This window comes from Spea bombifrons, chromosome 4, assembly GCF_027358695.1.
Source record: "Spea bombifrons isolate aSpeBom1 chromosome 4, aSpeBom1.2.pri, whole genome shotgun sequence".
Taxonomy (NCBI): Eukaryota; Metazoa; Chordata; class Amphibia; order Anura; family Pelobatidae; genus Spea; species Spea bombifrons.
This window is the reverse complement of record NC_071090.1, coordinates 2723995-2740954: the sequence shown is the minus strand read 5'-3', so window position 1 is coordinate 2740954 and position 16960 is coordinate 2723995. Positions and strand designations below refer to the sequence as shown.

General features: G+C 43.8%; 3 protein-coding genes across 3 annotated transcripts; 1 reads left to right on the top strand and 2 right to left on the bottom strand.

Annotated features, from left to right (window-relative positions):
* NDUFB2 (NADH:ubiquinone oxidoreductase subunit B2) lies at positions 1–2661 on the bottom strand. The gene is made up of 4 exons (XM_053465308.1): positions 2513–2661; positions 1348–1492; positions 395–483; positions 1–66 (listed from the first exon to the last, which is right to left on the bottom strand). Exons 1-3 carry the CDS (start codon positions 2599–2601, stop codon positions 412–414), a joined length of 306 nt encoding a protein of 101 aa, XP_053321283.1. The 5' UTR covers positions 2602–2661; the 3' UTR covers positions 1–66; positions 395–411.
* Positions 2662–6182: 3521 nt separating this feature from the next.
* Positions 6183–9162, top strand: LOC128490293 (trichohyalin-like). The gene is made up of 8 exons (XM_053462123.1): positions 6183–6209; positions 6363–6591; positions 6762–7255; positions 7340–7451; positions 7572–7735; positions 8133–8293; positions 8389–8764; positions 8938–9162. The coding sequence occupies exons 1-8, from the start codon at positions 6183–6185 to the stop codon at positions 9160–9162; spliced, it is 1788 nt and encodes a 595-aa protein (XP_053318098.1).
* A 1081-nt stretch (positions 9163–10243) lies between these two features.
* On the bottom strand, positions 10244–14726 carry ADCK2 (aarF domain containing kinase 2). The gene is made up of 8 exons (XM_053465287.1): positions 13540–14726; positions 12868–13014; positions 12629–12757; positions 12166–12261; positions 11788–12039; positions 11551–11679; positions 11092–11145; positions 10244–10899 (listed from the first exon to the last, which is right to left on the bottom strand). Exons 1-8 carry the CDS (start codon positions 14470–14472, stop codon positions 10759–10761), a joined length of 1881 nt encoding a protein of 626 aa, XP_053321262.1. The 5' UTR covers positions 14473–14726; the 3' UTR covers positions 10244–10758.
* Between the last annotated feature and the right edge of the window lie 2234 nt (positions 14727–16960).

Genomic DNA, 16960 nt, shown 5'->3' with positions numbered 1-16960 from the left:
CAACGTTTCCTCAGCTTTATTTACAATATGTAAAGAACGGACGTTCCCAGATACGATTCATCTGCCCTGGAAAACAAAAACGTGTTATTTAGACCGACAAAGAGGCTTAAATTCATTTATTAAGAAAAAATAAAAAACATGGGTATTTTTAAAGCAATGGTGGAGAGCAGGAGAGAGACTGAAAAAGCAAGGAAACTTAAAAATGTGGAGCTCTCTGTTTCCCCTTTGGGAGTCCCTCCTCGTTTTCAGCCATTTGTATGATTAAAATCAGCAGATTATGTTAAAATTAAATTTAATTTGTACAAATCTGAACGCTTGTCTAATGTATATCATTTGGATTTTTTTTTCCACCGGAAAATGCATTTCCGAAACGGAATTCCTGGGTCACACTTACCAAAACCAATAGAGAGATTACTGATCTTCGGAAGGGATTCCCAGCTCCTCATCTGTCCACTTTGAGGGGTCAGGGTACTCGAAGTGACCCTAAGAAGAATAAAAATACACATAAGGATGGGTATGGCAGAGATCCGTCCATCTGACGCAATAAAAGACAGGTAAATGCAGGAGACCTCATCGTGTTTTTACATCTGTTTTCAGTGAACCAGAGAAGAAACATCCAAAGCAAAACCTCGCAGGCACATGTCGAATACCGTATTGTCCCGACTAGAAGCCTGAGCTTCGTCCCTAGAATATGGTGGTGACTATAATCAATTAGATATTCAGGAGGCGAGGTTTTACTTTACCCAGAGGGTGGCAGATGAGTGGAGCAGCCTCCTAGCAGAAGTGGTAGAGAGTAATAGAGTGAGGGTATTAAACATGCATGGGATACACATACAGCTCCTGAATCTAAGACGAGACCAACGACTGATTAAGGTTTGAGTCTTCACAAATCCTGACGTTCACTCCCAACACTGGTAGCGATATCGGAGAATTACAAGGTTGCGAACCTGGCATCATCCAAACTGCAACATACTGCAATAAAATAAACCCAAAATGGGCTACTGGTGCAGCCGGTAAATTCCTCAAATTCCTTCATTTCAATTTTTTAGACCCTTTGTGAGTAATACTGCATCTGTGCCTGCTTCAATCACACTGCCAGCATCCATGGCAGCCGCCAGCCCACATGCCCTAGAGACTGGCGCTCGAGTACAATTCCATGCGGTTATCACGTTCGTAAAGCTCTCTGGAATGCATCGGCACGATTTAAGATCGTGATAATGTGCTAAGCTACACGGACTGTTCCACCGTTCCCCAGAACTTTGAGCTCCATTCTTTCATCGTGAGCGCTGGATCGGAATCCAACGCAGAATAAGATGAAGTGAAACCTAACGGAGCCGGAAGTCTCACCAGCACGGCGTCCACGTCGTGCCACAAATGCCACAGGATCCAGAACCACATGAAGCCGCTGAGAAACTCTGCCTGCCGCGACTGAGACTTCGTCAGCTCCGGAAACTGCCTGTAGCGAGGTTCTAAGTGAACGCCTCCGCCGGCACTGGAAGAGAAGACAGAACATATCTAATGCGCAGTTATAACGCCTACCCCCACTGAACTGCGACCCCCCACCCTGCGTATTAAAGTTCCAAGTCCCACTGCTACACTCGCGACTCTCTCGTACTAAACCTCAGCAGATCTGTCAAATGTATTCCTCCTTGCGAAGGGTAAATCACATAAAAACAATGCAGTTTTAAAAAAAAAATTCTGCTTCTATAGCAACAATCCATCAGTGGCTGCTGTTGCGTCACATAATACTAATAATTAATAACGGCTCGTTAACGGTTCCTTCTGTGAAGGATTTGGGTATTCAGCGCTTTGCGTTTAGTTATAATAGTACTAAATACAGCAGCTTTAACCCCTTCCAGTCACCTGTAGTTACACAATGTTTGGTACCCACTTACATATAATGCCCGGGTAGGTAGGCACAGTCTCTGGTATTCAGTAAACTCCCAGCCCCACATACCCCCTGCCCCAGTCACACATACCCCCAGTCCCCCCACCTCCAGTCACACATACCCCCTGCCCCAGTCACACATACCCCCAGTCCCCCCACCTCCAGTCACACATACCCCCTGCCCCAGTCACACATACCCCCAGTCCCCCCACCTCTAGTCACACATACCCCCTGCCCCAGTCACACATACCCCCAGTCCCCCCACCTCCAGTCACACATACCCCCTGCCCCAGTCACACATACCCCCAGTCCCCCCACCTCCAGTCACACATACCCCCTGCCCCAGTCACACATACCCCCAGTCCCCCCACCTCTAGTCACACATACCCCCTGCCCCAGTCACACATACCCCCAGTCCCCCCACCTCCAGTCACACATACCCCCTGCCCCAGTCACACATACCCCCAGTCCCCCCACCCCCAGTCACACATACCCCCAGTCCCCCCACCTCCAGTCACACATACCCCCAGTCCACCACCAGCTCCAGGCCCAGTCACACATACCCCCAGCCCCCCCCCACTCTGAAGTTACAGGGCCCAGTCACACTCCCTGCCGCTCACTCACTTGCGAACTCCGGGTCTCGACCGCCCGACACCCCCCAGCAGCCGGCTCCCGGCCCTCAGGACACCTCCAATGCGGACCAGAGAAGACATGTCACCGCCACAGCCGGGCACAATGTCACCTTCCGCCTGCAAGCTGCAAACAGCGCTGATTGGCCACCGAATTCACGCAGAGCGCTCTGATAGGCTTGCACAATGTAGAGGAGATAGTCTGATTGGTTCTTGAGGCATAAGACAGCGCGAGATTACGACAGCATTGGAATGATCCATCATAAAATGCACCACCATAAATCCACCAACAGAGATACCCTTATAAAGAGAACAAACAACCTTTTACTAATGTATGAAAGTAGATTTTTTTCCGCGTATAATTTGTATATTTTCCCATTAATATTCATCGAAGCCATGAGAAGAAACCAATTCACAAGTCTCCCCATGGACTCTACCATTCCCATATATGGGGATTTTATATGTGTTACATTAATATGGGCACTTTGGGTGTTTTTTGTTTTATATTTAAATAAAGTTACATCTTAATGTCATTACCAGAGAACCCGTTTAGCTCATATGTATTTTCTTCGCTCCTCTGTCGGTAATGGTCGGTAATGGTACTTGCCGTTGTCATGGTTTCACTGTACACTTGTTCTGGGTCCATCCAAGTACTGAGAGGGGAACTCAGAACTTCAGCAGGTGGGTTTAACAGGACGGGGAGGGGGGTGTTATGGCCAAGCAGCCATTATTATTACTTACAAAGTAAGAATTCATAGAATAATTACATACAACATTAATATATATATCATAATATGTTACAATTTACTTAGAATGTCAGAATATCTAAATAGAAATAACTTCTGTAACAGTGGTTGCTATTGACTACGATTCCCAGCATGCTCAGAGAATTCTAGGGATTATAGTCCACAGGTAAAGTGCTGTCAGAAGTTAGTTTAAAGTGATTTTAACTCTTAGAATGCTTTAGAGTTGTGCAGGGGGCTCATGATTACCTTTGGCTTATGGTTACGGCGTCGGTAGAACTTTTGGTTGGCAAAGCATGCTAGGAATTGTAGTCTTTAGCAGCTGGAGTGTTGCAGACTGCTGATTGTATAGTATTTTGTTCTGGTCTTGTGAGCTTACAATCTATAGGACATGTCATACAATGGACACTCGTTTTTTGTTAGATCCCAAAAAAATAGCAACAAAAAAAATCTAATGTAATTCTGAAGATTCAGCAGCTAAAAAATTAAGTTTTTAGAATAAATGACAGGTTCTTTGAAAAATTAAATTATTGAAATTTCTTTACATTTTATTCTTTGTTCTTTACATTTTTTTGTAGCCCTAAAGGAACCGGATACGTTACTCAATCCTTATATACATAGAAACAGTGTTGATGTCAGGAAGCATGTATACAATGTTACACGCCTGATCTTTCCGTGTGTCCTCTGTTTAGGCGACCATGCCTCCTCTCCACCACTCGGTATGTCCTCTCCCCTCGGTTCCTCATCGCCATGGCAGCGGTGTGACTTTTGTCATCGGCACGTTGGATGGAGACCCCCTGAAGCTGAATGCTTTGAAGAATTACGTCACCAAGGCTTTGCGTAACTTGCTCAGAAGCTCGGCAGTCTCTTCGTTTAATGTCATTTACTTCACCTCTCAGGTGCGTGTTCCTTTAATTATTATAATTACTATTATTATTATTATTTAGTGTTTTATACAGCGCCATCATATTCTGTAGCGCTGTACAATGGGTAAACAGGACATAACAAGTAGTATAGCAACAGGTAAGGAGGTTCCTGCTCAAACAAGCTTCCAATCTAGAGGATGCTTTAATGCCAGATCACCGAGGTTCCATTCCTCAGATTGTCCGTGTTCTAGATCAGTGTAATGTAAGGACATGTTACTTTAGCGGAACAGCCTCCCAGCAGAAGTGGTAGAGGGTAATACAGTGAGGGGATTAAACATGCATGGGGTAGGCATACGGCTCCTGAATCTAAGACGAGACCAACGACTGATTAAGGTTTGAGTCTTTACAGCAGGAGAAACGGGTGACTAGACGGGGGCCGAATGGGGCCGATCTGCCGGTGGCTTCTATTCTGTATCTCCAGGGAAGGCAATATTTTGAGGAAATTCTAAACTTTGGTTTATTGAATGCACTTTAACTGTTAGGTTACCAAATGGTGCGACCGTATGGTGAGGTGTGTACCGGACACGGTCGCTGAAGCTACCTCGTGGGTCCAGACCCTGCCGTGTAGACCTGGGGACTCCCCCACCGGTGCCCTGACGGTCGCGATCGAGGATCCAGACTGCCAGACTGTGCACCTTGTGATCGATTCGCTGCCCGGCGCGGAGCTTCAGGATATCTACAGCTGGTTTGGGAGACACCAGGACGTCTGCTCGGTGAATTTGGTTTACCTTCTGAGGGAACCATCAGATAACCAGACGGAGGGGTCCTTCAAGATGATTAATCTACAACCTTCAGGATCTTCAAAGGGGGCAAGTTATATGGCTCTGGTCGTTCGTTCTATAACCCAGTCTGCACAACAGGAAACAATAGAATGATTTAATTTGTATCGCTGAGAGTTCATAAACTCAACGCAAATCCTTTTAGTTCAATGGCACTTCTTTAAAATTTAACAAAATACAAGGTAGCAGCTATTTTGTGTGGATTGAGGTCTGTCACCTTGGCCCAATCTTCTAGACAAACCCACTAAGTCCTTCTCATACTGCCTCGTGGGAAACAATAGAATGTCTCGGTCTTAATCGTGAAGAGTGACCGTCTGACTAATGATGGTCTATGGGGAAGGGACTTCATTAGCATAAGCAGGACTTCATTAGCATTGCCATAAAGAATCATAAATAAATACAAATTTATTAAAAAATATATATATTTTTATTTTCATTAACTTCTCTTTGTTTTTCAGGTTTCCGGTTCCAGCAGCTGTCAGGGCTCCAGGTCACCATCGCTCTGCGGTCTTTCCCCTCTCGCGTGTCACGAATCTGGGTACGTATCGGGCTATAAGAAATTCCTCTATGGATTTCATGGATTATTTCCCACGATGCTGCATCTTCAGCAGGCCTCGCTTTACGGCCTGCCGTTCGCTGGGTGGAGCTGAGTGACAGCATGATGTGATAAGCCCCACCCTTCACTAGTTCCCTGACTCACACAGTGACCAGAGACATAAAGTGAGGTGGAAGTGCTGTGATGACATTGGCCAGGGAACAGTCAGTGCCTCTAACTGTCCCAAAATGGCAGCAAGCAGGCAGGTGCCTAAAATAAAGTATTTTAGCACACAAGCTGAATAAATAAAAATAATTACACATTATGAAGCCAGATTAAATAGATTAATTAGTAATATTTCATTTTTTCATGGTACTGTCTGTGTCCGCTCTCGTTCCGGGCTGGACTTATCCCTGACCGTGTCCTGGTAATTACATTCCCACAGAGGGCCGACCCTGAGCTGTAACACCTCTTTGCCAATACATTCGGCGACCGGTCCCGTGGCCCACCACACCGCTCATTGTGCTCCCGAAGCCCCAAGTGTGTTACGAGGAGCCAGGGTCCTGGCACGGAGGGAGACGGACGGCTTTTACTACCTGGGCCACATCGCCCGGGAGGTGAGTTTGTTGTCAAATAAAATTCTCCTCCGAATTTTCTTTGGACCTCCGGCCCTCGAATACTGATGACTGGTCAACAAAATACCCCGCTGGTGCCCACGGGCGAACTTCACTTTGATTGAAGGGTTTTCATTGGTTGTGCAAAGGTTGAACAACCAATAGGATATCTCGCTGAGAAACAGCAGCGTGCTAAGTGCTGGACGTCCCATAACGCCAACACTAACCCCTTTTTTTGCTGTTTTTAGGGCTCCAAAGATCACTTCCTAATTGAGTTTGAGAAATGTCGCTCCTTAAAGGGCAAAGGTCAGTTCCGTATGCAGGAGACGCCCATCTGTGACATCATCCACTATGAAGATGCCAGGTGGAGACCGTTATCCTCCGGTGACCGTGTCTTAGCTCCACTGGAGTCCAACGCCCAGCAGTATGGACCAGGGATCGTCCTGCAAGGGGCAGAAAGAAGGGAGCGGAGCTTAGGTACCCAACTGACTAAGAGCGATGCCAAAGAACATTTGATCCCATAGATTTGTGGAGGGGGTGGCACTCACGCATATTTTCCCACAATGCATTATGAATGGAAATCCAAATTCCCAACGCTCTCATTCTTGGCATTTTGCGTTCATATAACCGTCTCTTTTATCCTCCAGACTTTGAGAGCAGTGGGGTTCTAGTGACCTTCTGGAATGGGAAGACCAAGAGGATCTCTCCGGGGCTTGCTGTATGGATCCCGCAGCACATGTACGACCGCATCAGTCTGGAGCTCCACATACCCCTGGAGGCTCGGAAGAAGCTTGTTGACTCCTGCTTTGGATACCACAGATCTTCTCCTTGCGAGGTTAAAGAGGTTCCACGGCCAACCAGTACTGGTGGCTCATGTGTCTGCCTGTACTGTAGTCCAGACCATGGTCTTTGCCAAAGATGCCACTTACCCAAAGAAGAGTTATCTACCCTCATGAAGTCACTGAGCCTCATCAGCATGATGTCATCGATAAAAGAGAAAACAGCCAAGGAGAAGGATGAACGGAAGAGCAAGAAGCAGGAAGGCCGATCCGAGGTGACCCATCGCAGAGAAAGAAAAGCTGACAAGAAGAAGAGAGGAGCAACGTCATCGAGAGAGAAACAGAGAGTGGGAAGTCCTTCGGTGTGTTTACTGATAGAGGATATTCATTGTATTTTCTTCTGTTTAGCCTTGATTTAATGTTATTACCGTATTTTTATCTTGTAGGAATCTCAGGAGGAATATCTCTTGTGTTATAAAGAAAAACAGAAGAAAAAACACGCTTCCACTCAATGCACACCAACCCAATCTGAGATAAAACCAGCAGCAGCAGCAAGTGGTAACTATTATAGCGTCAACGATAGAACACCGATGAGCAAAAAGGTTTATGGGGTTTATTCACAAAACGGAGAGTTACATTACGCAATATTTATTACAACTGTGGTGTTATTCCGTTAAGGCTGCACAATGGGTTCATCGTACAGAGGGCCACCAACCAGCACGGGTGACACGACGCATCTCCAGAAAACATTACACTGTATCGAGAAGGCAATGAAGGAAGACCGCTTGGCCATGGAGGCAGCGATCCGCGAGAGCAGACCTCGCACGGCCCCATTAACACTCGTAGGTTTAATGTGTTTAATATCACTTGAGCTCAACACCCAAATCTGATTCTGATCGCTTCAAACATCTTCTATTCCGTGCATCTACAAGATGTACTTCCTAATGTTACCGAAATTCTTCTAGGTTGTTCTAGGCGTCTATTCTATTGTTTTCTTATTCATTATTTTCTTTGTTAAATCAACAACAAACTGTATCCAGGTTCCAGATGGGACATGCGTTGGGTGGAAATGGCCTTTTGATGGATGGTGGACACCCGGGTGGGAAGGCTTTGATGTAGTTTGGATACAAGTTATCAAAACTCAGACCTCAGATCTCACCAACATATTTTCCATAAAACCAAGGACCCCGCGGGTCATCCTCACACTTTAACGTCTGATAATATTTCAACTTTTAATAGAGCCATGACCTTAAAGCACGGAAATCGCAAGAGCTCAAGGATCAGAAGGAAGCAACAAAAGTAAACCTTTGGGGGATGCGGTCGGAAGAGAGAGAGAAGAGAAAGCAGGAGAAGGTCCAAGAGATGGAGGAGAGGGAACGCATGCTGCAGGAGAGCAGAAGGTGGGAGGACTTCTATGAAACTATTATTTTATTTTTATTATTTTTGCTGAAACTGGGTTGCGTATCATAGTCCTGACTTTCTGATGTCTTCGCAGGCTGAAATCGGACCAACGAATCCAGCTCGACCTGGAGCGGAGGCTGGATCGAGAAGGCTTAGAGGCTCAGCAAGCAGAGGCCAGGAGAGCAGCTGCCGAGGAGCGCTACTTAAAACAGAAGCAGGCTGCGCAGGAGGAACTGCTGAGAGATCACCAAAGGGTCCAGTTCTGGGCCGAGCGTCGGAAAGAGAGAGAATTACAAGACATGAAACAGATCCAGAGAAGCCACCGGGAGAAGGAGGAGGAGAGAAAGGTGACGTTCATACAACCCCGGGGCAACTCAACGTGGTTCTTATTGCCTGAATTCCAAACCAGAATGATGTTAATAAACTGCCGGGGGCTTTGTCTTCTTCTCGCTCCTGAGACCTTTTCCAAAGTTTTTTCAACAATTTTTAACTGACCGTTTTCTAAACACATAACCAGTTTTTGTCCAAAATGAATTCGTATATATATTATTATATTATTATATTATATTATTTAAGTCTAGGTTTACTATCCAATGAAAATTAAGACCCGAAAACTTACCTGGTAGGTCTGCTTTGCGTTTAGGAACTGCAGCAGAACCGAATGACGGAGCGAATGAGGGAGAGGGACGGAGACGTTCACGGCCGGCACCGACGCCAGCAGCTGCCGGAGACATCTAAGAGGAGCGTTTCCAAACGTCTGGAACAATTTTACCAGCAGGTCGAGCGGGAAACCCAAAAAGACAGGGAACTCCACGAATATCTGACGGAACGCAACCTCCAAGCTTTACGTTCCGCCAAGCTTCCGTAAAAGTTTTATATGCCTTTGTAGAGTGATATCAGACCGACATTAGGGTCGTGTATACACTCACAGCGCTACGGAATCTGCTGGCGCTATATCAATAAATGTAGTACATTTTTATTATTTTATTTTTTCGACCATGCTCCACATTCCTCCATTTTGCCTTTTTCCCTTCTACTTGACCTCTTAAATGTTTTTTTACACATATTTCCTTGATATTGGGGCAGGTGGGGGTCTCTTTTCAAAATTCATTATCAGCATTAACATCAAATGCCTTCGGCAAACACATTTTTTTTCCCCAAAAACCAGTCTTATTTTTTGGAAACATGCTTAGATTTTACTACAGTATATTAACTCGATTCCTAAAAATAGATACTATTGTAATTTTATACCAATTATGTATACACTGTTTTTTTTTCTTTTTAAAATCCTAGTTGTATAATATTTCTATAATTCTAAATTTGAGGTCTGCGGCATTATAAGAAAGGGTAAGGGTATTAAAAATATATATATATATATATATATATTTAATAAAATTATATATTAAATCATATTATATAATATATAATCTTAATAAATATATATATATTATATTTAACAAGATTATATATTAACTCATATTATATGTATATATAATCTTAAAATATATTATTTTTAATAAGATTATATATTAAATCATTTTATATATATTATATTTAATAAGATTATACATTCCCTTACGCATTCTTTTAAAAAGTTTCCATAGCATTCAACGAAAGAAATTCTGGGTTTCTATCAATTCCAATAAAGTAAGAGAATAAATCTGTTTCACTTAGTTATAATATTAATTCCCCTTGTGTGTATTAAGCAATTAAACCTTAAGGGATCCGTCCTTTTATTCTTTTCTCTGTACGTTTAATCGCATAAAAACAGCATTAACGTTTTCAGTTCTATGGCAACAACCTATCAGTGCCTGCTTTTGTGTCATGTGATAATTAATGACCTCCCAGCAAAAATTAGAAAAGAAAACAAAATGAATAATTCTGATATTAAAATTATGCAAATATTTTATACGCAAACTTCCATGTACAGCTTAGCTAATATATATATATTTTTATTATTTTACTTTTTTGGGTGCACGTACAATTCTCAAGCTTAAAACAAGAATTTTTATGGCATAACATAGCACGGTATCAAAGAAATATATTAGGACCTGACTGATACACTTAAAAAACATCTATGTTGCAAAATTTTAAATTTCCCTTTTTTAAGCTCAAATAAAATAAACAACTGACAAATTCTTAACATTTTTTTCCCAACAAAATGTATTTCTCCTATTGCAGCATGAAGCTTTTAAAAATGGCCTCAAAGCCAAAGGTTCTGTTTGGAACCCAGGAAACCATAAAAAAGATTTGATCCTCGACATTCAATACAGGTCGTTCTACGTAAATTTGACATTGAAGAACTGGGGCTCTTGGGGGAAAAAATGTACAAAAATGATGGGGGAAATAATAAAATTCCAGCATGCATCGATCACGTTGCCAATATCACAAAATACCAACGTGGTAAATGTCCGAATGGTGTTGTGGATATCTGTAAATGCAGAGGTCGGGGTTATTATCCATTTTACATGAGAGAAGCTGCGTTCTTCACCAAGAGCGGCCTGGCTGCCTCCAGAATGTCTATGTGAGGGTCTAGTGACCGTCCAAGGCCTTCTAGAACCAAGATGGCGAACACAATGGACGCAAAGTTGCTTTCCAGCTTTACCTGGAAATAAAGGTAGTTAATGTCTGCGCGGAACTCCGCAACTAATTGTGTTGTCAGCATAAAGCAGTAACACACTATTTGCATCAACATTTTGGAATAATGTATAAATTATATATATATTTATTACACACACACACAAGCATCACAATACCATTGGCCAGAAGAGCGGCCAATATCTAAATTTATTATTACCTTGTGAGTCATGAGAAGTCGGAAAACTTGAGAAAGCAAAACCCCAACCTGGAGCTGAAAATAAAGAAAAAAACTCCAATATGATTAAAATAAATAAATAAAAAATTATACAAAAAATATATATGTATATACCTGTAAATTCTGTAAATTCCGTAAATTAAGCAGACTGAAACTCTCTGTTTTCTTCACTCTCATTGACCAAAGTTTTTTATAATTGTTTTTTTTATTTTATTTACTTTTTTAGCCAAAGGTGATAGTTTTATTTGGCCAACCCAGTAGAAGGTGTAAGCTTTTAGCACCACAAAGTCTTTTCTTCAGACGTAATAAAAATGAGACCTCTGAGGTCCCAAAATCTTACAGTATGCGATTCTACATCATTTTCTAAGCTGGCCCAGTAAAACGTAACACTTTCCACCGATACGGTTCTTCCCTCATCACAATCACACCGGACAGCCTCACCTTCCCCAGCGAGACGGTGTTCCTCCGAGCCTCGTTCACCAGCTCCGCCATCTGCGACTTGAACGCCTCCACGTCTTTGCACTGATTGGCTCTCGCGTGGTGAACGATCAGTTCGGCTACTTTTTCTCCCTTGTCGATAAACATGAATGGAAACAGTAAATGAGGTTCCGGTTTATATACAATGTATCTGTAGGATACCTGCCGGTACCAGGTGCTGCAGGAGCTTCAAAGCCTCACCTGCCCCAAAACCACGGCTGTAAACACCGCGCGGAAGTTCTCAAGATCCCTCTCCTGAAGCCTAGCCACGATCCCGGCGTCTAAAAGCACCAGTCTGAGGGGGCAGCGGCTCGGACGGACATCGACCACCAGGGTGTCACACATGTCCACTAGAGTGGTTTGGTCCACGTGGCTCGCGATAAATTGTTGCGCTCCCTGCACTAGAATGTTACCAGGGTGAAGGTCGGCGTGGACAAAATTATCCACGAAAACCTACAATTCAAGACACACTTATGGTTCATCTGTATCTGAAACATCTGGAAATATGTTTGACTGTTACGTATTTTAGACCAATTTTAAAATGGTATTAAAAAAATACAGGGTTTTTGTGTGAAATACCATTTTTAGTAACATGTCAATGCCCATCGCAGCGATCCTCTTCTTCATCTGGGAATTCTCTCCATCTTGTTGGTAGGTAGACAGAGAGTCTCCTTCCTTTAAGTAGACGAAAAGGGTTACAATGTTACATGAAGTCAACATGCAATCGTAACAAAGCCCCAATGATATTTTCCCAACACAAGGTCGCATGTCATGAACTTGACCCTCCAGAGCCAAACCTCTGACTGGATTAACTTGAGGACCTGGTTCTACCAAGATGTCCCTGAGCTCAGCTTCTCGGCTGAGTAAATGGAATGGACCTTCAAGACTACATAGTCCATACTCTGGGTGTCGTTAACTCCCCATTAGAACCAGTAGAGTCGCTTTCCTATAGAAATAGTCTGGAAAGGAACATCTTACGGTTCTCCAACAAGCACATGGCAATATCACCCACTTTCTAGATAAGACGATGCTTAAGACCTACCTCGAATGTCTCCACCAGAATGTTTCTGGTGACAAAGGGTCGGAGTGGAGTTGGAAACCTTATAAAATCTATTTTCTCAAACTTATCTCGAAAAAGCTCTAAATTTCTGGCCTCAAAGCGCAGGTCGATCTTAAAGAAAAAAACAAAGACAAGGTTAGTCCGTGGATTCCAAGACTGCAGCAGTCAGCAGACCTCTAGCTTTAGACCCTTAGGATTGAATGATGACGGGATTAACTCACTTGTTGGGTCATGAGCTTTTCGAATTCCTCAACGATTTCGGTCAGGCTTAGCCACCTGAAGCCTGGAATGAGGCCAAGCAAGCGACTCCAGGTCTTCATGAGTAGAAGGTCCATTCTCACCTCCTGACGAAGGCCTGGGTGAAGGACCTGGTAAGACGAGATGAGGTTTGGTGGACACAACATGGATTGCTGGACGTCCTTCCTAATCTTTACCTGCAGCTCATCTCAAAGTCTGGATGTGTCTTTAATAATATGGTAGGAACAGAAGGAACCAGAGGAAACCCTGATCCGAAGATCCAGGAACCCCTGCTCGGAGTCAAATTTATCAGCCAAGTTCTACTTTGGAACCAGGACTTATTAGGACAGCATTGGGAACAAGACCCAGGCTGGGGGCACACCAGACCACATGTCATAATTATATAGGAACTAAGAACTGGGTCCATCCCCGAATATGTTACAGGAATCAAGATCATAACAAATGTTCTCTGGGTTCTCTATTAGCGTTTGGGACCTCAGAGGTCTCTCCATTCCTCCTGAAGATGAGACCTCGGAGATACCAAAAGCTTTTGGAACTGATTTTACTTTTTATCTCGGCCTGTATATAGATAAAAAGAGATATACGTGATGTGTATGGAGTCATGTCAGAGTGTAACATGCGCCATTAGTTCTTACTTTTATAGCAATTGGTGTTAAATGATTGGCATCTGAACCTTTAGGGGCAGAAAGGGTATCTGGAAGTCCAGGCTGGGTACCGGTCGTTCCTTCCGAGGCAGGTCCTTGTTTTTCCGTTGAGTTGAAAGGTTGTCTCCATTTCCTAAAACGTCGAAAAATCCCAGACAGGCCCAGAACTTCCCAGGCTTCGTACGACGGCTCCTGATCAAAGGTCTCGATCCGGGTTTGAGGAAGCAGCTCGCGAATATTGGAGAGGTCGGCATAGGCCTTGTAGACCTGCGCCACGCACCCGGAACCAATGGGTTCTCGACTCTGGAACCTCAGTAGACGGCCCCAGTCATCTCCAAATGCTCTTCTCAGGCAGCGCTCGGTGTAATCCCATGGGTGAGGGGTCACCTTGACGTGAAGCTTGGAAAACAGAACACAAAACTCTTCAGAGAAAAGGTCTCGTCGAGTGCTAGCCCACTGGCCCAGTTTAATGCAAGCGGGACCAGAGCTTTCAGTAGCCTTCAGGAGTAGTTTCAGCCAAAGCGTTCCAAGGGTGGTAGAGAGGAACGTGAGAGGGTACACTAAGAGGAGAGGCCCAAATTTTAGGAAGAGAATGCAAGCGCGGATCCCTAATAAGACGATAAAATTGACTTTACTTAGTAAACTTTCCGGCCGATTCCGATGGTCAAAATTCACAACCATTTCACGGGGAGCTTCGTTTCGGTGCAGCTTCTCGCACAAAGCTATAGATGCCACGTGTTTAAAGCCCCAACACGTCAAAGTGACCTTTGCCAAAGCCTGGACCTTGCTGAACCTCCATGCGCGTCTTGAATTCTGGGTTCCAAGGTTTCTCCATTGTAAAAAAAGGCATGTGCCCCTCCTGGGGTAAATTCTTACATGGCACAAGGAGGGCCAAGCTCTTGCGGGCAAGGTGACCAATGGCATTGTCCCTGGAGTAAAAAAAAATGGCTTCCTTGTTATGCCAAAGATATCCTGTTTACATTCCGAGCTCTCCGCATAGCATGTCTATGCGATGTCATTCATACATGGCCGGTCATTCCCCTGTTACCCCCAGACGGAGGCAGTCCGGCTTTCTACCCCTGGGACATCGATCGGCTCTGTGCCAATGACCGGTTACCTCTGACGTCAGCCCGCGGGGGGTTCCCACGCGAATACAAGCGACATCCTAAGCCTGAGAGCGGCAACGTTCCAAAGGCTGCTACAATGTAACCGAATGAGTGCCGCCGCTTAACCACGCCCCCTAGCATGCATGTCAATTTAACTCATTCATAGCTGCAATGCCAGAAACCCGCTTATCAACCAACCCCCTTATATTACTTTAAATAGTAAAAGAGGGGGAAGCAGCTGCACTCGGTGGGCAAATCCAAATATAAACAGGGGCAATGTCCACCTAATAATAATAAAAAGCTTTTATTTAATTCTGTGCACCCCTCCGCTGTCAGAGTGGTTTGGTCTCCTCACCTTTACTCTGGTGGACAGGAAGTGGCCGCCTGGGCAGAGTGGCAAGGTGGTCAGCTCGGGTTGGTTCATACTCCAGCTCCCATGACTCTCAGCCAGTCTGGGATGTAAAGCATTATGGGAAAGCGAATACAAATGCAGAGTCGGAAGTTAGTTTTCATGTCGTTACGGATTGGCGCTGCAGCTGCTGTGGAATACACATCTCATCATTCTCAGCCATCCATTTAGTTGGCTGAACGTCATAAGAAATGTCACTTCAAGTGCCAAACGTTACCGTGACTGCCGGAAATACACAGAGTGTCCGATATAAACCTTTTTTACTCCCCTCTTTTTGTTATACATCAGGATTCTACACAACACATTAACTTTTCTTGACTGCAACTCCCATTAAGCTGAGCCAGCAATAGTAGGAATAGTGGCTGGTAACTGCAGACGGGGGGCTACAACAAGTCTCCAGTACGGGATGCTACACAACACATTAACTTTTATTGACTGCGTCTACACTAATATTCAGCAGCCATATTGCTGGCTGAATGTCATGGGAATTGTAGTTATAGACTTGATGAGGAGGGGGGGTAACCGTGCGCTAACTGCAGCTCCAATGACATCATTTATAACAGATGCCGTAGTGATGTTACAGTAAAATCATTTAAAATCGCATGCAAACTGGAACAAAAGACGGAGAGGGTCCTGCTCCCAAGAGCTTACAATCTAGATTCCGGTAGTTGTCGCTAAGCTTTACCGCACAAGCTATTGTAAACGAAAGTACAGGTACCTGCAGGTCTGTAACTACTACTACCGGTTTATTTATTGTATTTATTATTATATACTCCTATATCATATTTATGTGAGCAGCCATGCTATTCACATTGCGCTATGTGGACCCTTTTTGAAGGCTTTCGGACCGGCCCTGGAGGAAATTGCTTGACTAACCCCCCCCCTCTTTGAACCAGCCGGCCCCTGAATGTGGGTGCTGCCAGGCACCCCAAAAATGTTATTTATTCTTTAAGTTTTATTTTTTCTTGGCCCTAAGTAACCTTTCTATATATCCTGACGGAGACCGCAGACATCAGGCACCATTTATATTCTTTACATAGTATGAGAGACGCTGATTGTTACAGTTTTTTTGCAGATTATTATAATTTGTTATAATATATGAAATAATCTCTGCAATTAGAACAAAACGTTCAACACACACTAGATCCTTCTATAAAATAATACAATAATAATTATAATCTATAAATCTACATATTTCTATAATATATATAATATAATAAGTCAGCGATCATCGGCTGTTACTGTATGCATTCATGGGAATGGCTCTGGATTTATTTATAGGAAATATAATAAATTATTATTTTTTTTAATGTGTCAGTTTGCTTTGAGGTTATTTAAAGCTTTTAATTGTATTTTTTGTCCACCAGGGGGCAGCAGTGTCCGAGCCTGAATCTGCCGCTGGGTCCAAAAAACAGCTAGGAAAATAAGGTCAAAAACAGGCAATTTAACCTTAAAAAAAACAACAAATCATACCAGGTCTCTTTCTATGATAAGGACATCCATTTACCCGGCTATAGTTTCATTTATATATAGTGGTTTCAGTTTTATGTTACTGACAAGGTGGTTGATACGTGGAAGCGTTCACCAGCAGAAGTGGTAGACTAGGCTAGGGTCTGAAGATTAAGGATCCTGTCCCCTTTAATCCTGCCTTGCAATGTATGTTAGGAAGATTCTGAGGGTTTTTGCCCCAATCCCAGGTGAGGGGGCAGATTCTCAGGGTCACACAGTCTTGATCCCCCCCCCTCTGATCATATATAAGACTCCCAGTTGGTGCTTTTGCTCCCAGTCTGTTATGGTTGATATCCCTGCTTGAATGCAGGTGTCTCAGTTATCATGGTATTAGAGCCATTAGGGTAACATATTTAGTTAGTAGACAAAATCAGGACCGTGGAGGAGT